Genomic DNA, 16,894 nt, shown 5'->3' with positions numbered 1-16,894 from the left:
GCCAGCCTACTCTACAAAGCAACTTTCAGGACAGCTAGGACTGTTACACAGAGAAACCCTTTCTTGAAAAATTAAAACCCCAAAAAACAAACATAAAGCAAAGAAAAATGAGAACACACAAATCCAGCAAGCACACAGTTCGTGGTGAGTATTGCTATTCCTTCTGTGCTCAGGAAGGAGCAAGGTTGGCTGCTGGTGGCGTCTCTCAAATGTTCTATTGCTGATGCCAGCCAGTGAGACAAGGTAAGAAAAAAGCAACAAAACGTACGAGGATTGAAAGGTACGAGCAAGCTTTCATTTTCACAAATGGGACAGGAAATAGCTCTATGGTTTTTAAAAGCCAAAGAATCCATGAACACATGATTAGAATAAACAAATGAGTTTGCAATGCTGCCGGGTATAAGGACATTATGTAAAACATTATTTCTAGTATGTTCCAGGCTTATATACTTGAGAAACAACCTCAAAATTTTGCAGCTTAAAACAACAATCATTTATTACCTGTCATGACAACTGAACATTTTATTTATTTATCTATTTATCTATTTATTTATTTATTGAAACAGAGTCTCTCTATATAGCTTTGGTGGGCCTGGAAATTACTATGTAGATGAGGCTAGTCTTGAACTCATGAAGATCCTACCAGTCTCTTTGCCCAAATACTGAACATTTTGGGTTAGAGGAAGACTCAGCTGTGTCCTTTGGGGGGCTCCTCTTGTGATTCCAGACCTCTTACATGATGGCTTACAGCTCCAGGCCCTGAAGCACCCGAAGAAGAAGGCAAGCGGGTGGGGCTGTATCAGCTTTTATGAACTAGCAGCCTTAGAAGTCTCTCTGTTTGCTAAGACCCATTCCGTAAGATCGGACTTTTTCAGGAGGGAGCTTATTAGACTCTGCTCCCTGGGAGGAGTGTCCAAGGATTTATGGAGCTGTTAGAAAGTCTTCACTATCGTATTAGCAACAAACAAAATCAATAATTGATAATAGCATAAAACAGCAACAACAAAAGCCTGTTGTAAATCTAATAAAAGATGTGCCAGGCTTTTACATACAAAACGTTGCTGAGAGAAATTGTAAAGAAACCTGAAATAAGTGGATATACCATGCTCATGGATAAAAATAATTGACGTCAAAAATACTCACTTCATCCCAATCAACATAAAGATCTACTGTGAGAACTATAAAAACCCCAGCTGATTTTTTTTTATTAAAGTACAAAAGTCAATAGCCAAGGAAGCCTTAAAGAACTTAAAGAGTGAGTGGGCTTCTTCTTAATATTAAAATTAAGATGTATTACAAAGCTGGAGTAATCCAGTGTGCTAATGGCACAGGAGAGAAAAGTAAATGAGACAGAGAACGCAGAAGCAGCCCAAGAGCATGTGAAATACTTGATTTATGATAAAGTGATGCGGAGAACTGGAGTGTGTGAGTGCGTGTGCGTGCGTGTGTGTGCACGCACGCGTGTGCATGTGTTTCAGTCAATATTGTCAGACTAGTTGGGTATCCAGATTGGGGGGGGGCGCTGTGGGAAATTCCTTTTTGATAAGACTGAGCCTGGTATTTCTAGAAACAATGACTGAAGTTTATTTAGAAGCTCTTTCCTTTCTGGGCTGTAATTTCCCTCTGTTGTTCTCTAACCTCCACTGAAAGATCAGTTCCCACACTGATCTCGCCATGCCAGGATTTCGGGGTTACAAAGGTTCTTGCTCCTGGCTAGGACCAGCCAAGCCCAAGCAGCCATTTAGAGCTGTTAGTTCCTAGCTGTCTTCTATGTGGGCACGAGGCTCGAGCCATTTTCCCCAGTGGTCCTTCCCAGACAGACCTGGAAAGTATTCCAGAATCCAGAATCCCGAAACTGAATGGGGCGGTGCGAGGGGTTAGCGGGTAGTGGTGGTAGTGGTGATGGTGGTTAATGAAATAAAGGAGGAGAAGATCGAGCCTGACAGTTCTTGCAGCTAGCAAGTGTCCGAGGAAGTTTGATGCATTGACAGAGGGCAAGGGAGGCAGATCTACACTGCTTCTCTGTTGTCCAGAAGGTGTTGGATGATGGCTCACTGTACTAAGCTTTGGAGCCTTTTAGTTCTTACACTAAAAGGGGCGGGGACTTTCCAGTGTCTCCATCCAAGTGCTTTCAATTCTAAATATTCTCCGTTACTGATGCTGCAAGTCCCCGCCTCGATTTCCCCCATATATAAAATTAACATTTATGCACTTTGGTCCCTGGCCTCTTTCTGAGTAACTCAGATCAACTCGAGCGGTGTGTGTGTGTGTGTGTGTGTGTGTGTGTTGGGGAGGGGCAGGGAGACTAGTCTAAGATTCGTGTGAGTCAAGGGGCTCAGTTCGACAGTTAAGACAACACCCATATCCAGATAGGTGTTGCTGCCACCACTTCCTACGGCCCGGCATGCCTGGTGCCAATTGACACTGCCCCCAATATTTAGGGTGGGAAATGTCCCATTTCTAAACAGGTGTGGCCTAGGGGCTTTTCTCTTTCCTCTCGCTCTTGGCGACAAAAGGCGGGACAGGAAAGGCTCACTTGGACTGGCAAGTAACACTAGGGGCGGAGGGCTGGGCGGAACCCGGGCGACTGCTCAACCCAGACGAGGACCAGGGCCCCCTTGCCCTCGGCGGCGCCCGAGGCCCGAACAATAGCGCTTGCGGGAGGGGCGGGGGAGGGCGTGGCTGGAGGGCGTAGCTCCCCTCCGGGCGCCGCCCCCGGTCCGCCCCCCGCGCTTGCACACCGGCTCGCAGAGGGCTCCCACCGCCGCCCGCCCAGGCACTGCCCGCGGGAGCCGCCGCCGCCGCCGCCGCGCCCGCCATGGACGTCCGCCTGTATCCCTCGGCGCCCGCGGTCGGTGCGCGGCCCGGGGCCGAGACGGCCGGCCTGGCGCACCTGGACTACTACCACTGCGGCAAGGTAGGCGGCAAGGTAGGCAGGGGCCGAGCGTCCCGGGCTCGAGCGTGGGGCAGGAGTCACCTCGCGGCTGCGGACGCGGCCACTTTGGGGCTCACACGGGGGACACGCACACAACAGCCCCGTCGATGGGCACGTGCCGCTCACACCGCTACCCTCGCGGTCACACACACGCCCCGAGTTGTGGATCACAGGCAGAAGTCAGCCCGACAGCCACCCGCACGACGACACGGTGACACACTCACCCACACTTCGTATTCATTCACAAGCCGACGCGCAGCGACTCTCTGTCACCCAACCAGGCGGCACCACACACAGCCTTCACCGTCCCACATAAGTCACTGTGCCAGTCATTTATCGTCAACCACACTCAGCCTCTCGCCCACGTACACGGCTATATTAACATACACAAGTCACTTCACCCATCCGCACACACAACGCTGCTGCCCACGTTCCTATCCGCTGTCACATCCAGTGACAACCGGAGACAGCCACACAAAGAAGTAGCTCCGACAGTCCCAGCTCACACTCACAATGACCCACAAGTGCACACGGTCACACTGATCCATCCCCTGGACAAGAAGCCTCAGCTACGAATCGCCCTGACGGCCTCGCAGTCATACCCGGGCACACCCAGAGACAGTCACGGGCTCCAACACCTTTCACTCCCCACCCCCACCCCTTGGTCGTCCACACTCGCGCGTCGGGGTTTTAACTTGTCGCTGCCGCGCACTAATTGGGCCGTTTACTAATTGGTCGTCACTGCCCCCATGGCGCCTGGGATTCTATGTTGGTGGCGTCCAATCAAGGCCTGTCCCTTCCCTGGATCGGGGAGCTAGCGTCCCTTCGTCTTGGGCTGCAGTGAGGAAGCACCTCTAGCCGCCCCCCATCCCCCATTTTTCCAGAATCTCTGTCCCCAACTCCAGGCAGGTCCCCTTAACGCGGCGCCGTCAGGAGACTGTGCCTGGATCCTGGGACCTGAGGAGTCGGACCCCAGATCCTCTTCTAGCCCATCAGGCAGGGTCAGGGGCAGCCACGCTGTCCGAATCCTCTTCCCTCGCAGGGAAGGGAACTTTGAAACTTAGTTGGGAAACCAGACGGTCGGTGCGTCCCCGGGTCTGTGCGTCGGTCCGGGTCAGGCTGGAGACGAGAGCGGCTTTTCGTCACTCGGAGCCCGGATTGAACAGCGCGCGTGGGTCTCCGGGCGGTCGGGGCGCAGACGCGCGGGCTCTGCGGTGCTGCGTGGTGAGTGCGCGTCGGGTGGCTGGATCCGCGACCCCCTGGGGTCTATCCCCTTCCCCACAGGCTGTCCGCCCAGCTCCTGGCTGTAGGGGTGCTGCCGGGATACTGCGGGAGCAGAGCGTCCGGCCGACGCAGGGCCTCCGGGGCTGGGCCTCTGCAAGTGCGTCCTCAGGCCCTAAGGGAGCGGTTGCCGCCAGGAGCCCTCTGCAGTTTACCCTAGTCCGGGAGGCGTGAGCCGCGCCGGCGGGGGGCGTCCCGGGGCGGAGGTGGGCGGCACGCATCTCGCCGAGGGGAGAGCAGATTATCTTTTGTGCGCTGATCCGCAAAGTTGGAAGCCTGAGAGGGGGATGGTGCCTTAGAGAGAAGGCGGGTTGCGGAGCCGCTTCCACTGTGGTGGTGGGAAAATAGATTAAAAACAGCAAGTGGAGTTTTTTACAAGGAGCTAAGGGATGGGGCATTGGGCCATCTTCTGCCTCTGGCTTTGTTACGTTTAAAACACCAAATAGGTAAGACAGGGTTCACGCTCTGGTTTAGAGGCCGAGATAGAGACTGGGCATTTGTGCCTTCAAGTCTGGGTACCCAGGCTGAGAAGGAGGTAGAGATTAGCTAAAAGAGGTCTTTTGGAGGTGATGTATCTGCAAACCCTATCAGAGTGGGGACAAACTGTCTCTCACTGCCACCTTTGGGAAGCAGGACTCTGCCGAGCCCCCCATCCTACCCCACCCCCACACCGCGTATTTTATTCGGAAGCTTTAGAAACCTCTGACTCAGCACCAAGAACCTCCGAGATCGCAACTCGCTGGGGAGAGCGCAGAAGTGGAGGGTGGAGATTTAGGTTTCTATCTGTGCTGTAGAACCCTGGCCTATAGCTGGAGAAGTTTTGAGCATAGCGGGGTGGGACAAGCCACTAGAATGCTTGAACGGAAGGTGTGACCATGCGCTTAGGTGTGGGTGGGGTGATGGAGCACCTGGCTCAGCTTGAGCCAGAGTCCTGTTGGCAGACTCTCCAGCGGGCTGTGGCCTTCCGTGATGGTTCATGGGGTTCACTGTGACTAGGAACTCCATTTTTTTTTTTTTCAGACTCCAGAAACTGATGTAGAAAGGTTGTGGAAAAGAAAATGTCCAAGCTTCAAGCTCCCTCACAGCGGCTCACTATCAGAGCTGGAGGGTAAACTGAGACCTAAGGTGTGGTAATAGCCCAACTGGGGTGGTGTGTCTGTAAAATGGTTTACAGAGCCAGAACACAGCCCACACACTGGGGGCTCTGTTCCTGCAGCCCAGACAAGAGGCTTGCCTCTCAAGCATTTGCCCAAACGATGTCAGACAACCGTGGGGTAGTTGACCTGGAAGGGCCCTTGGCGACGGTCCCCTTGGCGACCATCCCCTTGGTGACTGTCCCCTTAGCAATCCTCTACACAGAGATTCCTAGCCTCTTTAAATTGAAGTCATGAGCACTAGCTGTTCTTTTGGTGTTTTTTGTTTGAGTAAACACACAATGATAAAAAGCCGCCGTGGCTTCATTTTAGTTTCAGAATACTTGTGTAATTTATTAATCACGGTAACACTAGCCATGCATTAGAAAAATCGCTTACCAGATAAAAGGCAAGTATGTTACATTTAAAAATGTAGTATCGGTGCTTGGTAAGCACAGCGGCTCCTAGCCTCTGGCGTGGAGGATCTGGGATCTCATGAAGGGGACTATTGATCTCTTTGCTTCATAGATGGGGAAACTGAGTCATGGAGCAGTATACCTATGGTTACTGAGCAGGCGAAAGGCACAGTTGAGGTTGAATCTGCATTTCTGTTTCTCAGTTCACAGCAGGACAGTAGTCTGGCCTCCTTGTGAGTCTCTGTCGCGGTTTGGGGGCTGGGGACCTATGATTTCCAGCCACTGAGATTCGAATTCCTTCCATTTAGATTTTGGAAGGTACCTTACCAGGTTGGAAGCTCCCAACTCAGCCAAGGCAGTCTGATGCCAGTTAGCCACTGGGACAGGGTGAACCTGGCTTCATAGTTCCATATGTGCTTTTGTGAACTAGAGAAAAATGATTTATAGCTTTTAAAAAACAAGTTTAAAATACATGTATTTATGTAGGCATGTGGGCATGCGTGGAAGTCTGAGGACAACTTGAGGCTCTCTCCTTCTGCTGTGTGTGCCCCAGAAGTCAAAGTTAGGTTGCTAGGTTTAGCAACAGGTGCCTTTACCTACCAAGCCACCTCTAGGCTCTGAGTATGACTTAGTTTAATAAAATGTAAATGAGCTTTGGCAGATATAAATACCTATGTACCTATTAATCCAGTCTAGGTAGAGAATATTTCCATTACCCTAGAAAGCCCCGTTGTGCCCTTCCCGGTCAGCAGCCATCCACTGTCCCAGTTTCTTTTCTGATTTCTATCCCCACGCTTTGTTTCAGATCAATTTAGGACTATTAACTCCAATTAAGCCCCAGAATTTCATATGTAACATAGGCGTTTTGAGTATGGCCTCTTTTTAGCTCGGTCTGTCTTTCAGATTCTTTTGGTGTGTGTGCGGTGTGTGTGTGTGTGTGTGTAGTTTGTTCTGCTTCGTTGCCGAGTGACATTGCTTCGTGCAGATACAGCACTCTTGGTACTTTGTTTGGGTTTGTTTCCAGTCTGGGAAATTGTAAATAAAGTCTGCCACGAGTGCTCTTATGCAAGTCTTTTTGTGGAAAGAGCAAGTTATTTAATATTGCTGAGCCTAGGTAGCCTCTTTAAATTTTTTTCTTTAAGCTTTGTTTATTTTTGTTTTATGGGTACGGTTATTTTGTCTATCTGTCTGTATATGCAGAATGATGGGAACACAATGCCTCTGGAGGCCAGAAGAGGGCCTCAGATCCCCTGAACTGGTGTTACAGATGGTTGTGAGCCACCATGGGGGGGGGTGTAGAAATCAAACCTGGGTGGTGTGGGATTCCCCTCTGTATGCTATGAATATGTTTTATTACCATTGGTTAATAAAGAAGCTGCTTTGGACCTATGGCAGCGTAGAGCACAGCAAGACAGGAATTCCAAGCAGAGGTAGAGGAGGAAAGAAGGCAGAATAAGGGAGATGCTCTGTAGCCACTGAAGGAGAAAGACATCTGCCCACCAGAACCTTACTGGTAAACAACAAGCCTTGTGATAAAATATAAAATAATAGAAATGGGTTAATTTAAGATGTAAGAGTAAGTTAATAAGAAGTCCAAGCTAATAAGCCAAGCAATGTTGCAATTAATATAGATTCTGTGTGATTATTTCCAGTCTGGGAGGCCAGGAATGAACAAGCAGTCTCCGCCAACACCTGGGTCCTTTAGAAGAGCAGTGGCAGCTCCAGCCCCACCTTCTGGAGGACGTTACCTACTTCTGAAACTCAGGAGAGATGTAGGATAGGATAGTTCTTGGCACAGACCAGCTATTGATTAGTTAATGGTGGTATCAACCACCTGCCATCTACTCCAGTAAGAGGTTTAACCTCTCTGCTCTGGGCATCCTTTATCCCTGTTTGATACCCCTTAAAGGCTAACCTGGGTGCCACTGTCATGGAGCACTCTGTGGCCAGCCGCCTGCTCTCTTCCTCCAGTCTCTCCCAGTGACTACTGAGTGGGATGTGGCATGTTCTATCATCTGTTATTTAATCAACAAATATTTATTGATCACTGCTTTGTGTTAGAACTTTGCTAGGTAACCAATGCTATGGCAATGACAAAGCAAGCCCGAATTGTTGCTCCCAAAGCTTATCTATCTGTCTGTGGATGAAATACATAGTAATATGATTAATAAGTCTCTGGGTATGAAGTAAGCAAGAGGGTTAAAGTGAGCCATGGCCTAGGGTGGTGTGTGGCTTTGCAAATGTGTGTTTATTTGTGTGAGTGTGTGTATGTGTGTGTGTTTGTGTGCCCTGATGCACACACATGTGGAGGCAGAGGTTGACACTGGGTGTTGTCATAGTTAGAGTTAGTTGTTATCAATGCTACACACACTTAGACCTGAGAAGAAGGACTCTCAATTGAGGCATTGATTCTATAAGATTGGCCTGGGAGTGTGTCTGCTGGGCACTTTCTTGATTGCCAATTGACTTGGGAGGGTCCAGCCCACCGTGGGCGGTGCCATTCCCTAGCTGACGGGTCTGGGTTGTATATGAAACAAGCTGAGCAAGCCAGCAGGGAGAGAGTCGGTAAGCAGCATTCCTCCATGGTTACTGCCTCAGTTTCTGACTCCAGATTCCTGCCTTGACTTCCCTCAATGATGGACTGTAACCTGTAAGCTAAATAAACCCTTCCTCATGTTGGTTTGGTCATGGTGTTTTACCATAGCAACAGAAAGCAAATCAGAATAGACGTCTTCCTTTATATACGTTATAAGATCAGTTTCTCATTGAACTCAGCATTCTTGCTAGAGTTCTCTAGGGTCTACCTGCCTCCACCCCACCAGCATGGGACTATAAATGTGTACCTCTATGCCTGGCTTTCACTGGATTCTGGGGAATCCAAACGCCAGTCCTCATGCTTACGCGGCAAGCTCTTTCCCCACTGAGCCGTCACCCCAGCCCCCATTCTGTGGTTTTAAGGTGGAAGGTTGCTGACAGGCTCTTGAAATTTTGAAAATTTATGTTTATAATGAGAGGTACATGGTAAATTTTTTTCAAAGCTTCATTTATTTTTATTTATGACTGTATGTATGTTTGTATGTATGTGTGTGTGTACACATGTGTACAGATGCCTGTGGGAGCCAGAAGAGGGCATTGGATCTTCTGGAGCTAGAGCTGCAGGCAGTTGTGAGCCTGTGGGTGATGGGGAGTGAATTCTGGCTCTCTGCAGGAGCAGCTAGAGAGCCCAACCGCAGAGACAGACTCCCGCCTCTGGTAAGTTTGAAACAGCAGATTCTTGGACCACACTCCCAGGGATTTCCATTCATTTGGTCCTGGGGGATGATGGACCCTTGGAATTTGCACATATATGAGGCCCCATGTGATGCTGCAGCTGGTCACACGTTACAGGTTACAGTCTGCGTAGTGGTGGCTTGGTTGTTTGTGTACAGTTTTGTGTAGGCTCCTGGCAGACAGGAACCATGCCCAGCACTTGGCACAGTGCCTTCTTATAATGGCTCAGTAAGTAAGTGGTGGTGGGTGACTTATTTTGCTTTCCACCCACACAGTTCTGGGCCCAGGATCGGGTAAGGATGGGGAGTTGGAAAGCATGGATACTGAATGACTGGAGGCTCCGTTTGGCAAAATCCATGAAGTGGAGGTTGCTCTTACTACCTATCCTGTACTTGGGGGATCTGAGGACTCTACAGCATCTGTGGGGGCGAGATTGTCACGGCTTCCTTCTGCAGGGGGCAGGGATGGTCCTGTGGGAGGAGCTATGGCCTGGCTGGAATTAAGGGGCTCTGCCAGGAGGCCAGCATCTCTGCAGGAAACTCGTTATGTCCCATCTCGTAGAGGGTCCTCCCAGGATCATGCTTTTATATATCAGAAACAGCAGCCCAGGCCTATCACTTCTCACTCCAGTCTCCTGAGACTTTGAACATGTCATGAGCTTTCCCTGGGTTTCTGCTTCCCTGTGTACAAAGGAGAATTGAATCAGTGACCATCACTCTTTCAGAACAGAGTGGTATGGAGATATAATGAAATGAGCAGTTGGGTAGCTTTTATAATTGTGGTGCATGGAGGGATCCTCCACCAGGGGGCAGTGGTGATGCTTTTTGAAGACCGTGTAAGCCTGCTTTTCATTACTATAACAAAATACCTGAGGCAGCCTAACTTTATAAGAGAGAGGTTATCTTGGATTTCAGACTAGCCTCAGCTACATAAGGGAACTGTCTCAACAATAAAAAAATAAAATAAACAAACTTGAAGGTAAAAGATTAAAAAAAGGTAATTTAGCATATATATATGCTTGGAGGCTGAGAGTCCAGAAAACATAGCCTGGGCCTCCTGAATGCTGCCTCTCGACTGCCTCACCTTGTGGCAAAGACACTAATGGCAGGAGCAGGTGTGGGAGCAAGTGATCGATTCTATTTCAAACCAGGACCACAGAGCTGGCAGAGGAGGACTTGCTGCCATGAAAACATCCCTCTCCTCGAACCTGAGGGTCCTGGAGCCCAGCCTCTTGACTACAGTGAGCAACTCCCACTGGGCCTTTTGAGCGGGTCTTGAGATGTTGTCCTTGTGGTAAGGGAGGACTCTTGAGTTCCCAGAGCGGGCCTGGTAGATAAGGGTTCAATAGACATTTGCTGGGGACATGAGGGAATGACTGAGTGTAGGGCTGCCCGGTTGTCTCTAAGCTAGAGGAACTCAGTCTCTGGTTGCCCCAGAATTTGAAGACTGTGGGAAGCCTGGAGTCTAGAGCAGAGCAGGGTCCAAGTGATTTTGAGTGATGGAGTTCAGAACCGTCCCATGAGCCAGCCCAGAGGACGGTGCCTAGTGAGTGGAGCAGCCAGCCGTGATGGAGCACTTGGGTCTGGGCACACCGCACAGGTTCCCCAGATCCTCCGCGGTGTGGCTGCCTGTCATTCCTTTGGGTCATCTCTTTTGCTTCCTTGGTTTCTTAGAGTCCCAGGATGGCTGTCCAGTGTGGGATGGCCGTGGAACGCAGCAGACCTGGAATTACATGCTGCCTCAAACGTCAGGAACACAGAGAAGTTATTTGGAGGTCCAGTCTCTTCTCTGTCAAATGGCAAATCAGCAGCTCATGTCTGAGGGTTGGAGCTCACAGTCCTCACGGCAGCTAGACACACTTTCATTCCCATCCCCTCGGAACAGAGCACCAGAGTTCGGCCATTAAGGGTCCACTCTTGTCTCTATGAAGGGTGGGGCCTGGCTTTCCTCCCAGCATCCATTCCCTTCTCTAGGTGGCAGGGAAAACAAGCAGGACAATTAGTGTATCCATGGCTTGGGCTGGTGACCTTGGGCACACGGCTTAGCCACTCTAGGCCTTTTTTCTTGGACATACAAGGGCTGTGATAGGAGGTATTCAACTCCAAGATGTCTCTCCTTGAAACACACACTAGTGCCACCCACCCCCGGGCTGCAGCGTCAGCTCTGGGGTCACACGCTGCTTTACCAGGAACTGCTCTCCAGTAGAGACAGCTATCGCTCCAGAGCTGGGTGGTTGTCGTCATTCACATCTCTGACCAACTTCTTCCTCTGTCCAAGCACGTGTCCCTCTCCTTCTGGGTGTCCACTATGTCCCCAATCTTCCCTCAGACATAAACCATCCCTGGGCAGCTCTCCAGTTCTGATTATGTTTTCATGAAGCCCAGGTGAACCCAAGGTGAAGGGAACCCCCTCAGAACCTACAGGAGGTCTAGGGAGGCCACCTGACTGTTCAGGTCCAGGCTACATACCCAAGTGCTACAAGACATCCTCGTGTTCAAAACAGAAAGATGCTTTGCTCCCCAGGCTCCAGGCTAAGACTGAGTGGTCCAGTTCCCTGACCAACAGGATTGGCACCACCCTCTTGTCAGCAGTGCTAGCTTCCCGGTTGGCTCTTAGGTTTCCTAACTCCAGTGGCCTGGTGCCCTCCAGCCACTGGGCCAGCATTTGAGAAGTTGAGTGCTCCTGGCAAGGGAGGGGAGCCACACGCAGGCTGTTGAACTTTCTCTTCAGCAGAAGACCAAGAAACTATCATGGAGACTGGTCTGAATTTGCTAAAGCGAAGCCTCTGTCCCTCTACACTCCCCCGCTCCTGCTCCCTCCTGCTCCAAACCAAGCAGGCTGAAGTGTAGCCTGTGGGCTTCCTCACCACCGGGTGGACAGATCTCCCAAGGTGTTTTCCCTCTGCATGGGACACCCTCCCACGACTGTCATGTCTCCACACAACCCCACTCCCATTTGAGACTCAGCTATGTGACATCTTCCCAAGGATCAAGCGCTGCCACTGCCCCTGGCGATTTTTTGTGTGCTTGTTGGTTTACAGTTTGACTCAGTAGATCACAGATCCATACGATCTTTCATCTGGTAAATGCAAACCTTCTCACTGAGTGGCTGAGAATTCAGGTTTGGACTGAATTCTCGGCACCAAGCACACAGTAGGCCCTCTAGAAAAGTCCACCATGTCGCTGAGAAAGCCCGCAATCCAGCAACATGCACCGTAAAGCCCTGATCTTCCAGCTCACTCCAGAAGGCACCAGAAATCCCAATTGCACCGTAGCAAGTTTTAAGCATCAAAGTAATTGATCAAAATTTATCACCCTGTGTTACACAACATCTTCTCTCTAAGATATAAAATTACCATTTACCATGACTCATTAAGTTAATAATTACCGACCATATGTTTTTATTGCTTCTCCCGAGCTGAGGTGATAAATCACCCTGTAGGTTTGGGTCTGTGTAAATACAGTGACTGCCAACTGTGCAGATACGGCGTTTACTGACAGGAACACTCAGGGATGAAGTACTGGGCTGAAAACCTAGCCCCGTGATCCTGCCAGCCCCTGCTATGTGTTTGAGTTCCCAGGTCGGGGCTTCTCTACCAGGGCACAGTTTTAGAATATTTCTGGTTGTCATAGCTCATGGGGAGGGGGTTCTTCTGCCATCTAGTCGGGGCGGGGGGTCAGGGATGCTACAGCAAGATTTATAATGTACAGGAAAGGTTCTGTCGTGGTGTATGATGAAGGCCAAGGTACCGGCTGTGCTGGGGTAAGGAAGCGATGTTCTGGGCCAGCAGTGATTTCCACCATGTATGTTATTTTCATATGTGGCGACTTCTACCACGTATGTTATTTTCATCTGAGTTCACAGCAAAAATATAAGATATGGTTGGTCTTTAGCTGTAGGCTGGGGCCAAGACAGTGATCAAAGGCTTTGAACTAATGCATGGATCTCTTCATTTGCCCAGTTCCCAACCTCAGCTGCTTCTTTTGGGATTTTACAGAGTTGGGTTAGGAGCATTTTACCAGGGACTGTGGGTTGGGGTGCACATTCCTTAGGGCTCCCAGATTGTCAGTCTGTCCTTTGACGTCTTTATATCCAGTGGTGTCTCAGTGTTTCTGATTGCTGTCGTCTTCCTGCTGCCCTCTGGGCTCTAATGGACCGATCGGATTCTCCGATATACAGATCTGTATCTGAATTGTGACCATATATGCGTTATGAAGGGATATATATTTACCTCTGCCTTATCTACGATAGATTAAGGTAGGTAGGTTCTTATTTTTGTCATTCTGTTGGGATTTAGAAGCAAGGGGAGAAGGTGAAAGTATGTTTAGCAGCTGCCTAAAGTACCTAGTTCCTGCTTAGTGAGTTTGAAATTTTGTGGGTTTTTTTTTTTTTTTTTTTTTTTTTTTTTTTTTTTTTTGGTGGGGAAAAGTAAAGTAGAAATAAGCACAAATCATTTACTGACCCATTACCACTTGTAGGCGGGGAAACTGATTCAAATAGCTGCAGTGCTGCAGGTGGCAGAGGAACCGGCCTTGCCTTTCTCTGTGGGTGGCCTCCACATGAAGCTCCCTCCTGAGAGGCGTGTGCGTGTGTATTCATGTGTGTAGGTATTGTGCGTGCAAGTGTGCGTGCAGCCACGCTATGTGCGTGTATCCGTGTGCGCACGTGTAGAGACCTGTGTGCTGCTTGTTTCTTGCTTTTCCCATTGTAGAACTTTCTCTTCTAGGGGTCTGGCAGCTCCAGCCAGGCCCCTTGCCTTAGGTCTCAACTTCAGGCCTCATTTGCCAAAAGGTCGCTTCCACATTAGAACTAATTAGAGTGTGCTTATCTCGAAGCCGGGCCTCATTTTCAGAATGACTCAGAAACCTGTTAGAAATGATTCTGACTCCAGAGTTAACCCCAGGTCAATCTCATGCATAAATTTTGTTGTTGTGCTGTGTTGGGTTTCGGATGGACCTGGCCTCTCCAGAGAGGGAGGTAGGCCCTGGGCTTCGAGGCTTGCTTGTTCATCCTGCAAACTTTTGCTGACAGCCCCATGGGTGATTTCTGGAGCCCCATGCTTCCTCTGTTCTCTGTGCCCACTTGACAGCTCAGTTAACTTTGAATGCAAAGCCAGGTGGCAGAGCACATGTGACCGTGAGACCGATGAAGTATCTGGGTTCAACTTCTGGGGCTGAGGCAGATGCTCTGTGACCTTGAACCTATTTCTCAGTCTCCTGAATTCCATTTTCTTAGTACTGGACTCTCACCTCATGTTGGTGTTAAGATCTCTGGGAGATCAGAGCGGTTGTTTTCTACCTCATTCTTGCTACTTGGGGCTGCTCAGGTCATGTGCCCCTCGGGAGAGCAGCGAGTATCGCCTCCAGCCAGGAGTTTACATCGTCAGGAGAGAATTCAAGAAGCTTTTTACTGCAGTGCCCGCAGGAAGCCTCAATCGTACACTCAGACCTAACTCCCAAGACTAACCCAGATGAGGCATCTGGGCACACTAGTGTCCTTGAAGCACTTTTAATGGGAGCCACAGCTTGCTCTTCTCCACAGGAGATAGTCTTGTAGCCTTCTGTCCTGGAGGGGTCCCAGAGATAGTGGGACCAGAATATCTTCTCCTTTGTCCCCTCCCTCTGGATTTTAGTCCAGGCAGTACAGAGGGATCAGTACATCGTGGCAGGTGGTTTGGGAGCCACCTCGCCCTCAAAACCTGTCCTCCACAGCAACCATATATCCCCTTAGCTGCCAGGGTCCCCATAAGGGGCACTGCAGTACAATTGTCACTGTGCTCAGGAAACCCCGCAGTATGGCTACTTTATCAGACAGTCATCTTCGGTAGATCACGTCTCCCTATCTGGGTGCACGTCAGCCAGAGTCATTTTTCACTGTGAGCACACTGACCGAGGGTATGTCAGTAGCATCTGCTTCCAGTGGGTTCACAGCCAGTTCACAGCATAGGATTTTCTTGGCAGAGAGATGTGGGGTGGTTGATCTTAAACTATATTTGCTGTTTCATTCATTCAAGGGTGGTGTGTATGTGTGGGTGTGGGTGCACGTGCACATACATGCGTGCACACACTCAAAAGCACGCGTATGTGCACAAGTATGCATATGGATGCAGTTTACAGACACATGTGGGTGTGTGGAAGCCAGAGAGTGGCACTGGGTGTCCTCAATTGTTCTCCACCTTATCTTTTGAGACAGGGTCTTTCACTGAACCTGGGTCTAGACTAGCTGTCCAAAAAGTCTCGGGATGCCCCCTCTTCTCCTCCTCCCCAGTGCTGGGATTCCAGGCATACCCGCTCTTCACATGGGTGCTGGGGATCAAACTCAGGTCCCTAAGCTTACTTGGCAGGTGCTTTAACTGCTGAATCTCAGTCTCCTTTGGAAGAATAAATAAAAGTCTTCAGGATGCTTTATACTGCATTGTGCATTGCACATTTTCTGGTTGAGTTCTATAAGACATATTCACACACATAGGAATATACCACATGCATGAATAACATACACATGAACACACATATGTACAAATATACCACAACACACATGAAAACCCAACAAACATGAATATATACATGAACACACATACATGAACACATACCACATACACACATATATACACACACACATGTACATACATTGTCCAAGGCTTTATCATACTCACCTGGAGTCCTACTTGGATGCAACACCTTATGTGAGTCAGTGCACTTATCTTTTCCTCATCCCACCATCCAAAATCCATATCCAGTTCACTATGTCCACGGCTTTGTGGCAGGTGCCAGGTATAGATGGGTAGGTCATATATGGCCCCTACCCTGAAGGACCTTCTGTCTTATTAGATATGTGACAAGGGTGATTTCAAATGTGCACGGTAGGTATTATAACTCGGGATACCACAGATCATCAGCCAGGCCAGAGGCAGACGGTGAGAAGGATGCATGTCTGCTCTCACTGGTGACCAGAGCCTGGGTGACAGTCACTCCAGGTAGAAGGAACAGCGGATGTAGAGACACAGAGGCAATGGATGGGTCAGGGGTGAGGCTAGAGAGGGGAACATTTGGAAAGCTATCCATTATTTCCAGGCCTCAATTTCTCCATCTCTAAGATGGAAGCAGCAGTGTTTGCCTGTTTATGAAATTCAGTAAGGTACGATCTCATGTTTAAGCACCTGGCAGCATTAACTCAAGTTCCGTTTTCAAATCTAACTGCACATGCCCAAATAATAGAAAGAGTCTCCCCAATGTTGTCACACTTCCAAGGGTCATTTTTCTGTCCTTTCAGATGGAGTCCTACACAGTGACAAAGGACCCTGGGTCCTGTCTTCCAGGATCGGGGTGGTTATCCTGGAATTTACTATGTAGACCAGGCTGGTCTTGAACTTAAAGAGGTCTGTCTGTTTTGGTATTAACAATAAGTCAGCACTTATGGGTCCAGGCGTCCCCAGGACAGTTTTCTCTCTGGTGCCCTGTTTGGTGTTGCTGTCCTGTTTATCTGAAAGGCGACCACCTCCTGCATTACAGCCCAGGACCTTCAGCTCTCAAAGCAGTTCAGAGACAGTTTCTGTCCGGTGACTGAGTGTTGCATGCTGGGAGGGCTTTGCGGAGATCTTCCCGTGACAGAATCAGGTCCATCTATTCTGCCTGCAGAAGTGAGTTATGGCTCAGAGCCGCACAGCCCTAAACTGTGTCCTCTTAGAGCTCTGCTTAAACCTCCCTGTGCAGCATCCTCGCAGGGGGTCTAGACACTTCCTGCTTTCCAAAAATCACCTCCGCTACTTTGCGTTGAGTCCCAGGCTCCAGGCTCCCTTCTGGAAACACAGTCAGCTCTGCTATCGCCTTCCTTTTATCCCTGCTGCCTGCCTGGTGGCCGTT

At 49.5% G+C, this 16,894-nt stretch overlaps 1 protein-coding gene across 6 annotated transcripts in view; it reads left to right on the top strand.

The window, feature by feature from the left end:
* Positions 1-2,767: 2,767 nt before the first annotated feature.
* The window catches only part of Tox2 (TOX high mobility group box family member 2), a 117,005-nt gene continuing 102,878 nt past the window's right edge, over positions 2,768-16,894 (top strand). For 3 of the 6 annotated variants that reach the window (XM_057780733.1, XM_057780729.1, XM_057780732.1), the window contains exon 1: positions 2,768-2,917. In XM_057780733.1, coding sequence (XP_057636716.1) covers positions 2,819-2,917 — 99 coding nt within the window. In that variant the 5' untranslated portion in view covers positions 2,768-2,818. Of the gene's footprint in view, positions 2,930-4,070; positions 4,160-16,894 lie in introns of those variants that run through there. The other 3 variants (XM_057780728.1, XM_057780731.1, XM_057780734.1) reach the window with 2 other exon arrangements.

Source organism: Chionomys nivalis, chromosome 9 (genome assembly GCF_950005125.1).
Source record: "Chionomys nivalis chromosome 9, mChiNiv1.1, whole genome shotgun sequence".
NCBI classification, from domain to species: domain Eukaryota; kingdom Metazoa; phylum Chordata; class Mammalia; order Rodentia; family Cricetidae; genus Chionomys; species Chionomys nivalis.
The sequence above is the reverse complement of the archived record's forward strand: the minus strand, read 5'-3'. Positions and strand labels throughout refer to the sequence as shown.